The 19,815-nt window shown below is 45.3% G+C and overlaps 1 protein-coding gene across 7 annotated transcripts in view; it reads right to left on the reverse strand.

Moving 5' to 3' along the window:
- LOC136004349 (transcriptional repressor CTCF-like) overlaps positions 1 to 19,815 on the reverse strand; it is a 62,133-nt gene that overhangs the window by 31,121 nt on the left and 11,197 nt on the right. The window contains exon 1 of one of the 7 annotated variants that reach the window (XM_065660795.1): positions 9,448 to 9,505. The exons of 3 other annotated variants lie outside the window; for them this stretch is intronic. In XM_065660795.1, coding sequence (XP_065516867.1) covers positions 9,448 to 9,492 — 45 coding nt within the window. In that variant the 5' untranslated portion in view covers positions 9,493 to 9,505. Of the gene's footprint in view, positions 1 to 3,865; positions 4,261 to 9,345; positions 9,409 to 9,447; positions 9,506 to 19,815 lie in introns of those variants that run through there. 3 more of the 7 variants (XM_065660797.1, XM_065660796.1, XM_065660801.1) reach the window with 3 other exon arrangements.

The raw sequence follows: 19,815 nt of genomic DNA on the forward strand, positions 1-19,815 counted from the left end.
TTGGGCAACGAAGAGATTCAGAGCAGCCCTGCAGAGAAGGGCTTGGGGGTGCTGGTCGATGAGAAAATGAACATGAGCCGGCAGTGTGCGCTCGCAGCCCAGAAAGCCAATCGTATCCTGGGCTGCATCAAAAGGAGCGTGACCAGCAGGTTGAATGTGGTGATCCTGCCCCTCTACTCTGCTCTTGTGAGGCCTCACCTGGAGTATTGTGTGCAGTTCTGGTGTCCTCAACATAAAATGGACATGGAACTGTTGGAACAAGTCCAGAGGAGGGCCACGAGCATGATCAGGGGACTGGAGCACCTCCCATATGAAGACAGGCTGAGGAAGTTGGGGCTGTTCAGCCTGGAGAAGAGAAGGCTGCGTGGAGACCTCATAGCAGCCTTCCAGTACCTGAAGGGGGCCTATAGGGATGCTGGGGAGGGTCTCTTCGTGAGAGACTGTAGTGATAGGACAAGGGGTAACGGGTTAAAACTTAAACAGAGGAAGTTTAGATTGGATATGAGGAGGAAAATCTTTCCTGTTAGGGTGGTGAGACACTGGAATGGTTTGCCCAGGGAGGTTGTGAGTGCTCCATCCCTGGCAGTGTTCAAGGCCAGGTTGTATGAAGCCTTGTATGGGATGGTTTAGTGAGAGGTGTCCCTGTCCATGGCAGGGGGGTTGGAACTAGATGATCTTGAGGTCCTTTCCAACCCTAACTATTCTATGATTCTATAAGTTTGAGATTTTCTTCCTCCTCGGACCAGCCAGCATTATTCTCCACAGTCAGGGTAAAACACAACTCCTGTGTTTTCATTCTGCAGGAAGGTTGTTTCAACAGTCATCATAACTAGAATAAATTATGATTTGACAGCTGTCTTCACTCCCTCCCCCAAAGTAATAAAAATTATAGTAAAGGAGTATTTCATAAGTCTACCTCTATTTCAGGTGGCTTACTTTGGAAAAATGAAAGCAGATTCCACCACCACATCATATTCATTACCTGCATCAGGATATTATTTATTATACCCTTTAAGTGTTAAAAAAGTACAATGGTCAATTTTACTGCTGAAGCAAGTAACAAAAATGACAGTTTCCTTACAAAGCTTGTGATAAAGTTCTGATTCTAGTTCCAGATATAAGAGACTTACAGATTTTCCTACTGGATTGACTGGCCTCTCGGACCAGCTAACAGAATCTACTGAACCTCTCTTGGGAGCACTTCAATCTCAATGTACTACTTTCAAATATCTGCACTTCACCTTGCATTCTCATTTCAGAAACACACAGGCTCATATACACAAACATGAAACAGTATTAGTCTTCATCAGAATTACAATACCTGTAACTTATTATTTTTAGAGTCCTTGCTTTACTGCCTTCTCTAGAGTCCAGCACTCGTGTCACAAGAACAATACAGCTCATTGTTCTGCAGCCTCTTCAGACTAGGGACATCTATTCCTGTGCTGTCTCGATAGTCATCCCGTCATGGGCAGCAGCAGTCTCCAGAGAACACCAGACACGCAGAAATACCAACATATGGCTCCATGTGCACTCCCCTGCAGTGATGTGGCCTATCCTTCCCTTCACCACCCATCAGCTTGACATGTCGGAGCAAATCCATATGGACAAACAGCTAAAGTACACAGGGTGATGTAAGTACTTAACACTAGCCAGCAAGCAATCCAAACAGTGCTGGTCTTTGGCCTACAGCAACTACAATAGGAGCAAACTGTTTCAATTACACAGAATCACAGAATCCCAAGGGTTGGAAGGGACCTAAAAAGATCATCCAGTCCAACCCCCCTGCAAGAGCAGGGTAACCTACAGTACATCACACAGGAACTTGTCCAGGCGGGCCTTGAATATCTCCAGTGTAGGAGACTCCACAACCCCCCTGGGCAACCTGTTCCAGTGCTCTGTCACTCTTACAGTAAAGAAGTTCTTCCTGATGTTAACGTGGAACTTCCTATGTTCCAGTTTACACCCATTGCCCCTTGTCCCATCACTGGATATCACTGAAAAAAGCCTAGCTCCATCATCCTGACACCTACCCTTCACATATTTGTAAACATTGATGAGGTCACCCCTCAGTCTCCTCTTTTGCAAGCTAAAGAGACCCAGCTCCCTCAGCCTCTCCTCATAAGGGAGATGTTCCACTCCCTTAATCATCTTTGTGGCTCTGCGCTGGACTCCTTCAAGCAATTCCCTGTCCTTCTTGAACAGAGGGGCCCAGAACTGGACGCAATACTCCAGATGCGGCCTCACCAAGGCTGAGTAGAGGGGGAGGAGAACCTCTCTTGACCTACTAACCACTCCCTTTCTAATGCACCCTAAGATGCCATTTGCCTTCTTGGCCACAAGAGCACATTGCTGGCTCATGGTCATCCTCCTATCCACCAGGACCCCCAGGTCCCTTTCCCCTTCACTACTTTCCAGCAGGTCAACCCCCAACCTGTACTGGTACATGGGGTTGTTCTTCCCCAGATGCAAGACTCTACACTTGCCCTTGTTAAATTTCATCAAGTTTCTCCCCGCCCAACTCTCCAGCCTGTCCAGGTCTCGCTGAATGGCAGCACAGTCCTCTGGTGTGTCAGCCACTCCTCCCAGTTTTGTGTCATCAGCAAACTTGCTGAGGGTGCACTCAGTTCCCTCATCCAGGTCATTGATGAAAATATTAAACAGCACCGGTCCCAGCACCGACCCCTGAGGAACTCCACTAGTCACAGACCTCCAGCTAGATTCTGCGCCATTGACCACAACTCTCTGCCTTCTTCCTTTCAACCAGTTCTCGATCTACCTCACTACTTGATCGTCAAGCCCACACTTCCTCAGCTTATCTATGAGGATGCTGTGGGAGACAGTATCAAATGCCTTACTGAAATCAAGAAAAACCACATCTACCGCTCTACCATCATCCCTCCACCTAGTCACTTCCTCATAGAAGGCTATAAGGTTGGTCATACATGACTTCCCCCTCATAAAACCATGTTGGCTGTTCCTAATGACCCCCTCATCCTTGATATGCCTAGTGATGGAGTCAAGAATAAGTTGTTCCATCATCTTTCCAGGGATGGAGGTAAGGCTGACCGGTCTATAATTACCCGGGTCCTCCTTCTTGCCCTTCTTATAGATTGGTGTGACCTTTGCCATCCGCCAATCCTCAGGCACCTCGCCCATTTCCCACGACTTACCAAAGAAATTATCTCAAGTATTTGCAGAGAGAGAAGGAAGAAGTGTTTTCAGGTGACCAAAAGCCTCTGAACAAGAAAATGAAGGTCAGAGCTAAATGAAATAAGAATGTGGTAAATAGATGGGGGGGGTAATAACAAAAGATTTAAGATGGAGGGGAGAAAAAAAATAGGAAAAGCCCATATGCAGAGCTAATGCAATTCCATTTTGGTACCTTGTAGAGGAACAGAGGTCAGCAACCTTGACACAAGCACAGGCAGCTCTGAGCAGAGGTGGGCTCTCATAAGGACCTTCACATTCATTGCCAATATCAAAGATGGTAATGAGCCTAGGTCACCTGAAAGCCAGCCAGCAGGCCAAGATTTGCCAGTGCCCTCTATTTAGAGAAGCCACTCCAGTGGAGTAGCAGGAAGCATCTTGTACACCAGCAAATCCTGTGTCCACCAAGGAACAGGTCATTCACATACCTGAACACTGGCATGTGGCTCTGTTGTCATGGAAGTTTGCCAGCTGAGGAATTCAGGCTTACCCTGATGCCTGCAGGCAAGACTTTAAAGGATGCTCACAACAAGGGGTGGACATGTATGTGGAAGTTGAAGGACTCTTACAAGCATTCAGTAAAGAAACTAAGACACCACTATTTCTTCCAGCTCCCTCTCTGATCTTAGGGACACATATCTTGCCCTAGACTTACCTGTCACTACTCCTAGAATCAAGCAGGTTGGAAAAGACCTTCAAGATCATCAAGTCCAACTGTTCCCCCAGCACTGCCAAGGCCACCACTAACCCATGTCACTAAGGGCCTCACTGAAACAAAGAAATACAAAACCAAGTATAATCTTTTGTAAACAAGTAAAATCAGTTCTGCTTTGTGGTTAAGTAATGTTGAGCTTGGTAGTTTTGCAACAGTAGCAATGGGTAAGAGCTTTGCGGTAGATGACAGTGAAGAAGTATCTTGGGTAAATATTTTACAACAACCAGCTAGAACTGAACTAGTGTTTGCTGGCATGACAATGGGACTTTCCAAACCTAAAGTTCAGCCAAAGGACTAAGTGAGGAAGATAATGAGGAAGAAATGACCACCAGGGGTCCCAAAGACCACTACCACATTATTGTGTGCATGCAGGATGAATTTTCTAGAAGAATGATGTAATGTGTAAGTACCTTTATGAATATGCATGTAACATAATGAATATGTATGTTTGATGATTATTCACAGCTTGGTTGGTGAGACACGCTTGGAGGAGCTATCCTCCATGCCTCCCGGCACTGCAATAAAGAATACCTGCTTGTCAACTTTGTTGGCAAGTTTTTAGAGTTTTCCTATGAATCTACTCAGGTTGTGAGCATTTCCAGGGATGGTGACTCCACCACTGCCCTGGGCAGCCTGTTCCAATACCTGACCCTTTCAAGGAAGACATTGCTCCTAATCTCCAGTCTAAATCTCCCCTGAAACAGCTTGAGGCTGTTTCCTCTTGTCCTTGCCACATCCTTCTGTGAAAGCTAGACCCAAAGCTCAGGCCTGGCTAAGCTTGGCTGCCCTTCTGCAGTGCACTGCCTGTCCATCTCACTTCTAAATCACTGTCTTAAAGTATTTGTTAATTTCTTTCCTTTTTTTTTTTTTTTTTTTTAACTTAATCCTCCTTTTACACAAAGTGAGTTATGGAGGAAAGTCTTATATTTATTGAGGAGTCACCAGAAGATGCCATCAATTCACTGGATGGGATCCTGCAGCTTGCTCATGGTTTTCCATTTCCACTAATTTTAATATAAGTGGGTCTTCCTCATTTTTTTACATGTTTACACTCTTAGAAATAAGCTACCCAAGTTCCAGAACACTGGAAACTTATTTCAGAGGACATGTTTTGCTTCCTACAACTAAGACCATTATAGTGGAACACCAGGAATTAAAACTGCTGAATATATTTTGCCTTACCATTCTTCTTAAGCTTTTATTTCTGGCTGTTATCTTCAGCTCTCTTCCTATCAGTTACTGTACCTTCTACCAACAGCTTAATTCCACAATGGCTGAATTTCAAAAGAAAAACAAAGCAGTAGGTTATCAGAAGACGATTCGGTAAATCAAGACTGAAAAGAAAAAAAAAATTAAACCAAAACTGAAGACCTTCTACAATGAGAGTGACCAAGGAAAGACCCAACACCTAGTGGAACTGGATGGTCTTTAAAGGTTCCTTCCGACCCACAACATTCATGATACCACGATTCTGTGCTCACCCAATGGGCTCCACCAACTAAAATGAGAGACACTTGTGTCACAGCTCAACTCCATCACAATCCAATAAGCCAGGGGTTTGCATTTGATACTCCTATCATTGGCATAAAGTGCCAGTTGTCAAAAAGTTGCTCAAATGTAATAAAATGCCAAGAGCCCTACTAACTGCAGCCCAACTATAACAACATTTTACCATTCTGGATCCCTTCCAAAAGCCTTACGTTTAAATACCAAAACATCCAGCTTGAAGGCATAAACTCTTTAACATTCAGGAACAGGATTTAAGAAAGCTTCCAGTACAACAAGGCTGATAAAACTCAACCAGTCAAAAAGACTGTGAGACCCAGCATTCAATTACTGTAGTCTTGCAACAGCTTTAACCTTCCTTGGAGAAGCATTAAAGTCAACTTGCTTGCTGTAGATGTCAGTGCAGACAGTACAAACCCAGAGAAGGGTGTTTATAGATAGGATGGCTAGAGCCACTGCATGTTCTTCTAGCTGGGTTATTTATTATAAAGTAACTGTCACCAAGAGGCATTTGCCTGCCTCTCAGACAATGTTACAAAAGCAAACCCTGAACTGCATGAGGCTTCATGGTCCAAATAACAGCAAAATGTTTATTTTTTTGCCAAAGTACAGCCTCATTAAAGAGCTGTGGGACATACAAAGCAATTGAAGAGTAGTTCTAGTGCTATAATGTACAGCTCACTTGAGAAAACCAAATAAAAATAAAAATTAATAGAAACAATGAAGTCAAATGCTGTCAATACATTTTTAGCATTCATAAAATAATGCAAATAGCAGCAGCTACATTAGTGCAAAAACCAAAAATCAAAAAGCATATTCAAACTTTGAACTCAAGTCAATCCACATCCAACTCCAAAACACTCATGGCTTTGACACTTCTGGATTAGCCACTTATTAAAATTAATATAGGAGTGGAAATAAAGCATGATGTTAAAACATGAAAGATTTACTACCAACAGCAGAAAGTAAGCAGCTGGGATAAATTTGTTATATTAAGCAATTTTCTCATGCTGGAAACTTAAAGCTTTTATTTGCCAACTGCATTAAATTCCATATCCACTGGCTGCTATGCCTATCTCCAGCTGTTTTCTCGTTTCCTCCTTGCCACTTACAACATGGGCACTAAAACCAAACCAAATTAAATACACTAGCTCACAAACATCTATTGCAGCTTAAAAAAATAAAAATAAAAATAAAAAATAAAAATCAACAAAACAACCAACTATTAAGCAATTGGCTTGGGAAATATTTTAGCACCTTGAAGAGAATAAGGAAAAGCAAGAAACCTAGAAAGGGCCTGTCAATGTGAAGCCACCCCAAGAAATATGTAAAAAAAGCTTCAGGAATGACAGCTGCGATGGCAAACATATAATGCAAATATATAGTTGCAGAAGGATGATTTCCTTATATGCTGACCCTGCAAAGGGATGGGATGCAGCCAGCAGCTGTGGTGGCATTTGAAGTCCTGCTGGTGGTTACCTAACTGAGGTGTCTGTGCCAGAAGGCTGGCCTCCCCAAATAGGGCAGGGAGAACACATCCTTCCAGAGAGCAAGTCAAAGCTTGTAAGTAGATCCCTACACTAAATTACCATCTAGAGAAACCCACCTGTCCCCCTCCATTAACCAGATGGGAGACCAGATTCTTAACTCCCGTAATGGTTTCATAATCCCTGTAAGACAGGAAAACAGCACTGCTGCCAAAAGAGCTGCTCTCCCCTTTTCCTTTGCATTCACCAGAATAAACTTGATCAAGAACTAATTCCAGCTGAAAATTAATGCAGGGGAAAAAAAACAGTTAAGCATGTTAGAACATGTTTCTGATCCAATTCCCCACAGGAATGCTTGGGCAGACAGAAGTAAGGGAGCAGGTTCAGAGCACCAGGGCCACCTTAAGCAGCAGTGCCAGCTTAAAGCTCTAAGCAAACCCCAGCACAGAGAACCTAGAACCATGTCCCAGAAGCTAGGTGGCTAACAGTGAGCTGTTTCCCTCTCCCCTTTGTGCCATCTACCAAGTCACACTACAGTGCAATTTCTCTCTTAAACATCCTCCAACCCTCTGGGTCACAGCCAGTTTGTGGGTGCCTTCCTGTTTAAATCCAATAGCATTTAACCCACACACTATTTTACTCAATTGGTAGTTGTGTTAACTGTCAAAGTTACCTTTTACTTATGCTTACGTGAAGATAGCAAGCTTTGGGCCAGATGTTATCAAAAGTAATCTTTACCTTTTACCCTTATGAACTCCCAAAAGACCAGCCAAGCCACCATTGCCATGGCTACAGGACATTACCCACAGCCAATTTGGTGTAGAATTAGGATCAAAATGCATCCTGTGACAATTCTACAACTACCTCCAGCCTCCCTCTTTCCATTTTTTTTTTTTTATCCCTCTCCTTTCTACCTACGAAAATAATCTTCCTAGTTGCTACTCCTGGCCAGGGATCTTAGCAGAGCTCTTTCAAACAGCATGTCTCATGAAAGAATTCAAAGTGATGAGACCCTTCAGCACTGACCATATTTTTTAAGTCAGCAAGTAGCACACACCTGTGACTTTCTGCAATTACTCAGGATAAAGTTAACCTGGGACTTTGGATCAAGGACTCGGGGAGGGAGGACATGTGCAACACATGAAAACAGTAGATATACAGGGTTCCCCAGCAAGACAGAAGGAAACTCAATTCTTTTTCTCTCTCACTCTCCCTCCTCAGCTGTTTGCAGCACAAGATCCCTCTTAATCCTTACACCTGACAGTGGCAAAGGCCCCACAGTCACAGCTCTTCCAGAACTAACACTGCTATTTCTGCTGTAATAAGCTGTAGCCTGCAATGGAGAGGAAAAAGTGTCATACAACAATGTCAACTGCCTCAAACTTGTATGGTGAAGAAATATTAATTTACCAAACTACCAAGTACTGCATTGCAGTTACTGACAACAAATCCTATCCATGTTGAAGTCACTTGGGCTATAACTAATTTTAGCTGACATGGTAAACCTTAATAATGAAAGTAGTCTGGTAGAAGCTTTTCAGCTTTATTTCTAGAAGAACCATTTTTTCCTTGTTTTTCCTTTAGATTTGGAAAATTCAACTTCTATTGAGAAGGCAATAGGGATAATTTTAGTAAACATTCTTGTTCTTAAACCTCATTCCATTCTTTCTCCCTCCATTCCTAGCTAACATTATTTAAAATTTTAGTTTTAATTCTTCCCTATTTCTTCCAGTAATTGCTAGTGCAGTCTCACCAGATGAACTACTTTAGTCATACACAGAATTCTCTAGTCAAAATGAGGAAATGTAAATTAAACCCTTCCACATATCAATCATTTGGGGGGAAACGCTTCCCTTTTTAATCTATTAAGAAAGCTATTCTGTTTTGCTAACTTTACAGTTCATTTCAGAAGGACAAACAGGCAATTTTATCAGGTGTAAAATATAAAAAGATTTACACTTTCAAAGTAGCAGTCACAGAGGAATTCCTTTTCAGCTGATGCTCGATCATAAAAGTAATCGGTCTCTCCCTTTTAGAGTTCTTCATAATAAAAGAATAATGAAGGAGCTCACAGAAGACCACTGAAAAACTTGAAGGTAATAAACTGAGAACATCAGAAAACTATTTCAGGTTAAAATAACCTGTAAAATCCACTGCCACCAAAAGTAAAGTTTACTACTGTAGGTAGATACCAGAAAAGGTTAATAGTTTTCTCAAATATTTGCAGTTATTTTACCCCCTCACACATGAATTGAGGCTTTCTTTTAGGCTATTAGCAAATTGCTAACAGCAAAAAAAGGTGTTTCTTAAAATATAAATAAAAAAGTAAAAAAAAAATAAATAAATAAATAAAATCACTCTGACCAGAGAAGGTTTCTTTGGCCGTCTGATGCAGCATGGTATCAAAAAGACAAGACCAGACCCTACCATACCCAAGAAGAGACCAGCAAAACAGGTTTCATGGCATTCTGGAGACTTCAGTGAACCAACATTTGGAAGGCTTCAGCTAGATGAGTATCCAAGAACAACCTTTTGGGGAACAGCTACTCCTTTCATCTTCTTCTGAGTACTCATTAAGTAGTGACACTCTGCCTGGACAAGGGAATTCAGGCTTCAAATCAGAGGAACAGGAAGTACTCATCCCTGGGTCCCACCCAACAGCTGCCCATGCAGGAACTGAAAGTCACATAACAAATTACACCCTGATGCTTATAAGAAAAACTAAAGTCAGCACTTAGTTAACTTAATGTCAGGCTGTCAAATCTAGAGGTGTAGTTTACTGTTGCAGCAGGGACAGGAAATTCCAGGAGAGTGTTTGAAGCACCTATGGCAGAAGGGGGGGTGGAATCCTGAAGCATAAGTCATCCTTGCTTTGTAACCACAGAGAAGTTTATCTGAATTAATAAGTGTTGAAAGAGATGCAAACAATAAAACCCAGGTGAACCCTGTACAGTAGCCCTCATGCTGCAGTTTTAATACATTTAATACGCAGCGGCAAGAGCCACCTAGGAAGCCTCAAGTCCTCAACAGGACCTGCCCAGAAGCTGGCAGCTCAGCTGACACGAGAAGCTGACTCACAGGGGCCAGAGACAGGAGCAGCGGCACCATTTCTGAGTGGTTAAAAACCTGCCCCAGGGAGCGCGAGCGACCAGGAGTGGGTTGAGGCAGTTTGCCCAGGCAAGCGAGCAGGATGATGAGCACCAGTTATATGACCAGGGCTCGGTCTGGGAGCTCTGCTCTGGCTGCCAAGGCGGTAGCCAGCATAGGCACCCAGACAGAGCCGATGAGAGGGGAGGCTGCAGTGCAGAGCTCGGAGTGTAGGGAATGCCTTCACTGGTCTTGTGAGGGGAGGATGCACAATGCGCAGAGCTGCACCCGGTGCTCCCTGGTGGAGGTCCTCCTGCAGCAGGTGGCTGAGCTGCGGAATGCTATTAAGGGGCTGCAAGATGTCAGGGCAACTGAGAGGAAGCAGGGCTGCTTGCTCCAGCCCCAAATTGTGCAGGGGCCTCAAGCTTCCCCTCCAACTCATGAAGGAAAGAAGGAGGCCACTACCCAGGAAGTTGGGAATTAGTGACAAAGAAAAATAACAAAAGAAGGAGAAAAAGGACAACTAAAGGCAAGACGCTTCCTCCTAAATCTCTTGTCCCCATGCAGAACCGCTTTGCTGTCCTGCAGGAAGCTAATGAGGAAACGCACTTGCACCAAAAACAGCCAGCTGATGCACAGGTAAAGATCTCTACTGGCATTGCCAAGAAAAAGCGGTACGTCGTAGTAGTAGGGGACTCTACTTTAAAAGGGGCGGAAGCACTTGTCTGTTGGCCTGACCCCGTCTCGAGGGAGGTGTGTTGCCTACCAGGAGCACGGATCAGGGATGTTACAGAGAGGCTGCCTGCTCTAGTAAGTCCCACGGACTATTACCCACTCCTGGTGATCCATGTGGGTGCTAGGGATATCAATAGTAGTAGACTGGGGACCATAAAGAAAGACTACAGAGCCCTGGGAGAGGTGGTTAGGGGCTCCAGTGCTCAGATAGTCTTTCTGTCAATTCTCCAGGACACAGGGGAGGACCAAGAAAAAGCTAGGAGGATTGGCCAGGTTAATAAATGGTTAAAAGGGTGGTGTCATAGTCAGGGGTTTGGGTGTCTTGAACATAGGACTGAAGTTAGTATGCCAGGTCTACTGGGGGCTGGTGGAGCTGCTCTGGTAAAGAAGGGGAAGAACAATTTTGGTAGGAGGCTTGCCAGACTGGTCAAGGAGGCTTTAAACTAGATGTGTTGGGGGAGGGGGGCATCATTCCATCCCAACACACCCAGTGAGTTGCCAGAACCTATAATAAATGCTCGGAACAATGTACATATATTCCAGCTGCTCCAGCCAATGAGCCGGCTTCAACTGGAGCTCAGCTCAGTTGCCTCTATACAAACGCCCGTGGCATGGGGAACAAACAAGAGGAAATAGAGATGTGTTCACATCTACATGGGTATGATATAATAGGCATCACAGAAACATGGTGGGATGGCTCCTATGACTGGAGTGTTGGAATGGAAGGTTACAGGCTCTTTAGAAAAGACAGGCCTGGCAGGCGGGGAGGGGGAGTTGCCCTTTATGTTAGGGACAGGCTGGAGAATATGGAACTCTGTCTGGGGACAGGTGAGCAGTTTACAGAGAGTTTGTGGGTCAGACTTAAAGGGAGAACAGCTATGGGAGACAGTACTGTGGAGATCTGTTACAGACTGCTTGATCAAGGAGAACCTGTGGATGAAGCATTCTACAGACAGATTGGAAAAGCCTCACGCTCACAGGCCCTTGTTCTCATGGGGGATTTCAACCACCCTGACATCGGTTGGAACGATGGCACTACACAGCACAAGCAACCAAGGACGTTCCTCGATTGTGTGGAAGACAACTTCCTTCTGCAAGTAATAGAGGAGCTGACAAGGAGAGGTGCCATACTTGACCTTGTGCTCACCAACAGGGAAGGGCTTGTTGAGAATGTGGTACTCCAGGGCAGACTTGGATGCAGCGATCACAAGATGGTTGAATTTGAGATCCCCAGGACAGTGAGAAGAGCGTGTAGCAAGCTCACTGCACTGGAATTCAAAAGAGCAGACCTGGGTCTCTTCAGGAGCCTGCTTAGTAAGGTTCCATGGGATATAGCCCAGGAGGGCAGTGGGGGCCAAGACTGTTGGTTGATATTCAAGGATCACCTTCTACAAGCTCAGGAGTGCTGCATCCCAACAAGAAGGAAGTGCGGCAGAAGGGCCAGGAGACCTCCTTGGATGGATAAGGGGCTGCTATGGAAAATTCAAAGGAAGAAAGAGGCTTATAAAACACAGAAGCAAGGACAGGCAGCCTGGGTAGAGTACAGGGATGTTGTCCAGGAAGCTAGGGACAAGGTTAGGAAGGCTAAGGCCCAGTTAGAATTAAACCTACCCAGGGATGTTAACAGGAACGGATTCTACAGATATGTAGCAAACAAAAAACAGACTAAGGACAACATAGGCCCCCTGAGGAAGCTTTCGGGAGAAATGGCTACACAGGATTTGGAGAAGGCTGAGGTTCTGAATGACTTCTTTGCCTCGGTCTTCACTGGCAAAGGCTCTGACTGCACCACCCAGGTCTTAGAAGGTAGACGCAGGGACTGTGAGAATGAAGACCTTGGGCCCACTGTAGAAGAGGATCTGGTTCGAGACCATCTTAAAAATCTGAATGTGCACAAGTCCCTGCAACCTGATGAAATCCATCCGCGGGTCCTGAAGGAGCTGGCGAATGAAGTTGCTAAGCCACTGGCCATCATATTTGAAAAATCATGGCACTCAGGTGAAGTTCCCGGCAACTGGAAAAAGGGAAATATAACCCCCATTTTCAAGAAGGGGAAAATGGAAGACCTGAGGAATTACAGACCAGTCAGTCTCACCTCTGTGCCTGGTAAAATCTTGGAGAACATTCTCCTGGACAGAATGCTAAGGCACATGAAAAACAACAAGGTGCTTGGTGACAGCCAGCATGGCTTCACTAAGGGGAAATCCTGCCTGACCACTTTGGTGGCCTTCTATGATGGGGCTACAGAACTGATGGACAAGGTTAAAGCAGTTGATGTCATCTACCTGGACTTGTGCAAAGCGTTTGACACTGTCCCACACCACATCCTTGTCTCTAAATTGGAGAGATATCAATTTGATGGATGGACCATTCGGTGGATAAATAACTGGCTGGATGGCCGCACACTAAGAGTTGTGGTCAATGGCTCAATGTCCGGCTGGAGACTGGTAACGAGTGGTGTCCCTCAGGGATCCGTGTTGGGACTGGTCTTGTTTAACATCTTCATCGCTGACATGGACAGTGGGATTGAGTGCCCCCTCAGCAAGTTTGCTGATGACACCAAGCTGTGTGGCCCGGTTGATATGCTGGAGGGAAGGGATGCCATCCAGAGGGACCTTGACACGCTTGTGAGGTGGGCTGATGCCAACCTTATGAAGTTCAACCATGACAAGTGCAAGGTCCTACACCTGGGTCGGAGCAATCCCAGGCACAGCTACAGATTGGGCAAAGAAGAGATTCGGAGCAGCCCTGCAGAGAAAGACTTGGGGGTGCTGGTCGATGAGAAAACGAACATGAGCTGGCAGTGTGCGCTCACAGCCCAGAAAGCCAACCGTATCCTGGGCTGCATCAAAAGGAGCGTGACCAGCAGGTTGAATGTGGTGATCCTGCCCCTCTACTCTGCTCTTGTGAGACCTCACCTGGAGTATTGTGTGCAGTTCTCGTGTCCTCAACATAAAACGGACATGGAACTGCTGGAACAAGTCCAGAGGAGGGCCAGGAGGATGATCAGGGGACTGGAGCACCTCCTATATGAAAATAGGCTGAGGAAGTTGGGGCTGTTCAGCCTGGAGAAAAGAAGGCTGCGTGGAGACCTCATAGCAGCCTTCCAGTACCTGAAGGGGGCCTATAAGGATGCTGGGGAGGGACACTTCATCAGGGACTGTAGTGACAGGACAAGGGGTAACAGGTTAAAACTTTAAACAGGGGAAGTTTGGATATAAGGAGGAAGTTCTTTTCTGTTAGGGTGGTGAGACACTGGAATGGGTTGCCCAGGGAGGTTGTGAGTGCTCCATCCCTGGCAGTGTTCAAGGCCAGGTTGGATGAAGCCTTGGGTGGGATGGTTTAATGTGAGGTGTCCGTGCCTATGGCAGGGGGGTTGGAAATAGATGATCTTGAGGTCCTTTCCAACCCGAACTATTCTATGATTCTAAGTACTTTTCCCCCTGGGTCTTCTGTCATTTATTTAGTACAAGACACTCAAAGTCTGGGTTCTGGCTGCATTTTTTTTTTCCTTAGAAGTCTATTTTTAATTGTTTATCAGCTTCAAAGTACACCACTGATAAGTTTGTAGGAGCTGAGGATGCTCAGTGATAGTGAGCTTTTAAAAAGCATTTTGAATATATCTCTGTTTCACACTTACTCTGCAGAAGTCACATCTGCTCTATACATTCACTGATCAGGAAAGGGGATGCACAAAGGATACATGGGGTGTGTTCCACTGCTAAGGGCATGTTAACACTGCTGACTGACCCAAGCTGCATCCTTGCCAGGTTCTGTGCTGGCAAGAGCTTCCACACAGTGGTGGTAGGCATATAAACCAGTTACTGCTAGTATTTAAGTTTTTATTCCTGACCTTTAACCCTGGAAAAAACTACTATTTCCTAAAACTTAGTAACTTGTAAATTAACACAGAAGAGCCTTAAAAGTGAAGGACTTCTCCGGTCAGAAGACACTTGATGCAAAGCAAACACCTCCCGTGTGGAACTATCATCTCAGAGGTCTCATCACTGGCCAAAAACCCCAGGACTCCTCAACAGAGCATGCTTCATTGAATGGAAATATCATTTTACCTACTGCTAGTCTTTTATCCTAACTTTGGTTTTCTTGGAATTCTGCATCAAGAAAAAGTTTCCTTCCAGTTCTCAAACCCAATCTTCTGCTTGGCAGATAACTTAACAGCAGAGATCTGTTTTGAACAAAGATTGCACCCAAGATCTTAATAGGGGAAAAGAGATACGAAGCAATAGTAATTGTAGTTTGTTTCCACACTATAGACAACACAAACTCAGAATGGTTTAGAGGTGTATCTGCAGATTACAACTGATGGCGAGTCAATGCAAGGCACAACCATCACCCTTGTCTCTTTACAAATAATTAACTCTGCTTATGGAAATAAGTCACTGGAGTTTTTAAAGATATGTGGAGTACAGTAGCTTGGACACTGCTCAAGGAACATCAACCTACTGATGTACAACCCAAGGAGCAAAGCTTCCCAGCACTGCAGACATACATAACTTCAGAAATGCAAGGCATACTTATTCTGATTGACTCCACAGCAATATCCCAGAGGAAAGGAAAGCCACTCCTCCCCTTCTTTACCAGAAAGATGGCCTACTTCTGTTACAGTATCCAGCCTATTTTCTGGCATAACATACCTTGCATGAATTTACATTCCAATCATATGAGCAAGGCTTGATAAATTTGAAGGAAAAATGAGAGTGGTTAAACTCTGAAGCAGGTTGCTCAGAGATGTTGTGGAAACTTCTCTTTCAGCTAATGAAAATATTCACTAAATACAACACTGAACAACCTCATCTAACTTTAAAGCCAGCCCTGCACTGAGCCAGGGATTGAACCAGGGTACAAGTCACTTCCAATGCAAATTATTTTACCATTCTCTGGCACTATATGTGAAAATAAAGAATATACTTAAACTTCAAACACAAAACAGGAAGGTTCCCCCCCCCCCCATGTATGAAGTTATAACCATGAAGCTCTTAGGAAGGAGATTTACTGGTCTCGGCATTCTCTTCCACACAAGTTCTAGAGGACCTGGAACCCTTCTGCAGGGTCTCAAACACTGACCATTCTTTAACTGATGTGTAGAAGTAGAGTCATTCTCAGCAACCTACTAGTGAGCTGCACTTTCGGAGTGGTGGCTATACAAAGCCACCTAGCTTGTAAGAGAACAGCATTAGAAGTGCACAGGCTTAGTGTATCACTGGTCAGGAGACACAAACCCACATGTGATACGAAGTCAAAGAAAGGCTGTAAAGATCTACATCAAACAAGGCTCCTATGCGAATTTCAGATAGAAAAGGTGGAAGCAACACAGACAAGGGACCTCACTACTTTTAACTGGCAGGAGAAAACCCAGGACCACAATGAGCAATTCTAAACTAATGAAAAATACAGACCTGTCTTTGAAGAAATAAGGACTATAGCATGCTCTTTTCTTCAGAAATTTAACAAGAGATTATATGGTGAGTGCCAGAAGGTAGATGAAAAGGCTCCCTGGCTGCCAGCATGGGACAGCCTGCTTGAAAAGGCAGCTCTGGGACAAGAACAAATAGTAACACATAACATGAACCAACAACTGCTCTGGATCCAGTACTTCTAACCAGAGAGGGCCAGACTGATAACAGAGCAGGACAAGCATTCAATGCCATCTCCCTTCTTTGAATCTGGTGGAACTGGAGAAAACATCCCTAAGGATTTGTTTGCACAAGCCACTCAAAGATGCCTCTAAAAACATTACAGATGTCATGTCAGGCAAGTCAGACATCTAAATATTTGATAAGCTGCTCTATAATACAGTCATGGAAGCTGCTAAATACTTCTTCATGTAGGTAAAAATGCTGGTAGAACAAGGAAAGGATGCAGCTGATTCAACAGGACAAAACTATTTCTGCACACACTACAGAAGCCAAGTATAAACTAATTGGGTCAATTGCCGAGGTGAGTAGCTTGAGAGAGGACGCCTTCAACACCTGAGCGGGGGGAAGATCAGCACCCAGGAGCCTCAACTCAGAGTTTCAAGAGCCACCGAGGGAGCCTCAAGTCCTCGACAGGACCTGCCCAGGAGCCGGCAGCTCAGCTGACACGAGAAGCTGACTCACAGGGGGCGGAGCCAGGAGCAGCGGGCACCATTTCTGAGTGGTTAAAAACCTGCCCCAGGGAGCGCGAGCAATCAGGGACGCGTCAAGGCAGTTTGCCCGGGCAGGCGAGCAGGATGGTGAGCACTCGCCGTATGACCAGGGTCCGGTCTGGGAGTTCTGCTCTGGCTGCCCAGGCAGTGGCCAGCATAGGCACCCAGACAGAGCCGATGAGAGGGGAGGCTGCAGTGCAGAGCTCAGAGTGTAGAGACTGCCTGCACTGGTCTTCTGAGGGAAAGGTGCACCCGGTGCTCCCTGGTGGAGGTCCTCCTGCAGCAGGTGGCTGAGCTGTGGAATGCTATTAATAGGCTGCAAGTTGTCAGAGAAGCTGAGAGGAAGCAGGACTGCGTGCTCCAGGCCGAAACAGTGCAGGGGCCCCAAGAATCCCCTGTAGTTCATGGAGAAAAGAAGGAGGCTGTTAACCCAGGAAGCTGGGAAACAGCAACAAAAGACAATAAAAAGGAAGAAGAGGACAATTAAAACCAAGGGGCTTCCTCCTAAATCTGTTGTCCCCACCCAGAAACACTCTGCTGTCCTGCAGGGGGCTGATGAGGAAACACACCAGAAATGACCAGCTGGTGCACTCCTAAGATCTCTACTGGTGCTGCAAGGAAAAGCAGCAGGTCACAGTAGTAGGGGACTCTACTTTGAAAGGGACAGAAGCACTCATCTGTCAGCCTGACCCAGTCTCAAGGGAGGTGTGTTGCCTATCAAGGGCTTGGATCAGGGATGTTGCAGAGAGGCTGCATGCTCTAGTAAGTCCCACTGACTATTACCCACTTCTAGTGATCCATGTGGGTGCTAGTAATATAGATAGCAGTAGCCTGGAGAACATTAAGGACTACAGAGCCCTGGGAGAGGTGGTTAGGGGCTCTGGAGCTCAGATAGTCTTTTCATCAATTCTCCAAGATAAAGGGGAGGACCTTAAAAATGCTAGGCAGATTTCCCAGGTTAATAAATGGTTAAAAGGGTGGTGTCATAGTCAGGGGTTTGGGTGTCTTGAACATAGGACTGAAGTTAGTAGGCCAGGTCTACTGGGGGCTGGTGGAGCTGCTCTGGTAAAGAAGGGGAAGAACAGTTTTGGTAGGAGGCTTGCCAGACTGGTCAAGGAGGCTTTAAACTAGATGTGTTGGGGGAGGGGGGCATCATTCTATCCCAACACTCCCAGTCAGTTGCCAACACCTATAATAAATGCTCGGAACAATGTAGATATATTCCAGCTGCTCCAGCCAATGAGCCGGCTTCATTTGGAGCTCAGCTCAGATACCTCTATACAAACGCCCCTAGCATGGGGAACAAGCAAGAGGAATTAGAGATGTGTGTGATGCAGAGGGTTATCCAATGTACAAGGGGGTGAGAAGAATTCACTTGCTTAAACAGAAGTATTATCTGTAAAAAATACCTATCATGCCTACTAAGCAGAACAAAGGCACTAACTACTGGTTCTATTGATAAGGAAAAGCAGACACCTGATTCTACTGATAAGGGGGAGAAGCAGATAGTTTATGGCTGGGACACCAACCAAACACTAAGGCCATGCATGAAGACCAAAAGGTGAAAAATTTAAGAAGAGGAAGACTCATTTACTTGATCTCGAGACCCCTGCCCATGACCAGAGGGGCACTGCTCAGGTGCAAAGGACCTTCTAGCTCATTATAATACGAAGCAGGGATAGATACTAAATATGTATAGACATATCAAGTAATCTAATGCATATGTATACCTTAAGAGAATAAATGTAGAGGGAAAAAAGATCCCGGGTGTGCATACTTTGGAGGAACTATCCCCATGCACCTCAGCGCTGAATAAAAAGCATACCTACTTTACAACTTTAACGAGTTGTGGAGTCAATCCATGTATCATGTGGGCATCTACATAAGTATGATATAATAGGCATCACAGAAACATGGTGGGATGGCTCCTATGACTGGAGTGTTGGAATGGAAGGTTACAGGCTCTTTAGAAAAGACAGGCACAGCAGGCAGGGAGAGGAAGTTGCTATTTATGTTAGGGACAGGCTGGAGAGTATGGAACTCTGTCTGGGGACAGGTGATCAGTCAACAGAGAGTTTGTGGGTCAGGGTCAAAGGGAGAACAGTGATGGGAGACATTACTGTGGGGATCTGTTACAGACCGCCTGAGCAAGAGGATGCTGTGGATGAAGCACTCTATAGACAGATAGGATCAGCCTCATGCTCACAGGCCCTTGTTATCATGGGGGACTTCAACCACCCTGATATCAGTTGGAGGAACACTACGGCCCAGCAGAAGCAGTCCAGGAGGTTCTCGATTGTGTGGAAGACAACTTCCTTCTGCAAGTAATAGAGGAGCCAACAAGAAGAGGTGCTATGCCTGACCTCATGCTCACCAACAGGGAAGGGCTCATTGCAAAAGTGATGCTCCAGGGCAGCCTTGGTTGTAGCAATCATGAGAAGGTCGAGTTTGAGATCCTCAGGGCAGTGAGAAGAGCATACATCGAGCTCACTGCCCTGGACTTCAAGAGAGCAGACTTTGGCCTCTTCAGGAACCTGCTTAGTAAGGTTCCATGGGATATAGCCCTGGAAGGCAGGGGGGCCAAAGACTGTTGGTTGATTTTGCAGGGATTGCCTGCTACAAGCTCAGGAGTGCTGCATCCCAACTAGAAGGAAGTGCAGCAGGAGGGCCAGGAGACCTCCTTGGATGGATAAGGAGCTGCTGAGGAAAATTTGAAGGAAAAAAGAGGCTTCTAAAATACAGAAGCAAGGACAGGCATGTTGTTTGGGAGCTAGGGACCAGGTTAGGAAAGCTAACTAAAGGCCCAGTTAGAATTAAACTTGGCTAGGGATGTTAAGGATAACAAGAAGGGATTCTATAGGTACATAGCAAATAAAGGACAGACTAGAGACAACATGGGTCCCCTGAAGAAGCTATCGGGAGAACTG

Source organism: Lathamus discolor, chromosome W, assembly GCF_037157495.1.
Source record: "Lathamus discolor isolate bLatDis1 chromosome W, bLatDis1.hap1, whole genome shotgun sequence".
Classification (NCBI taxonomy): Eukaryota; Metazoa; Chordata; class Aves; order Psittaciformes; family Psittacidae; genus Lathamus; species Lathamus discolor.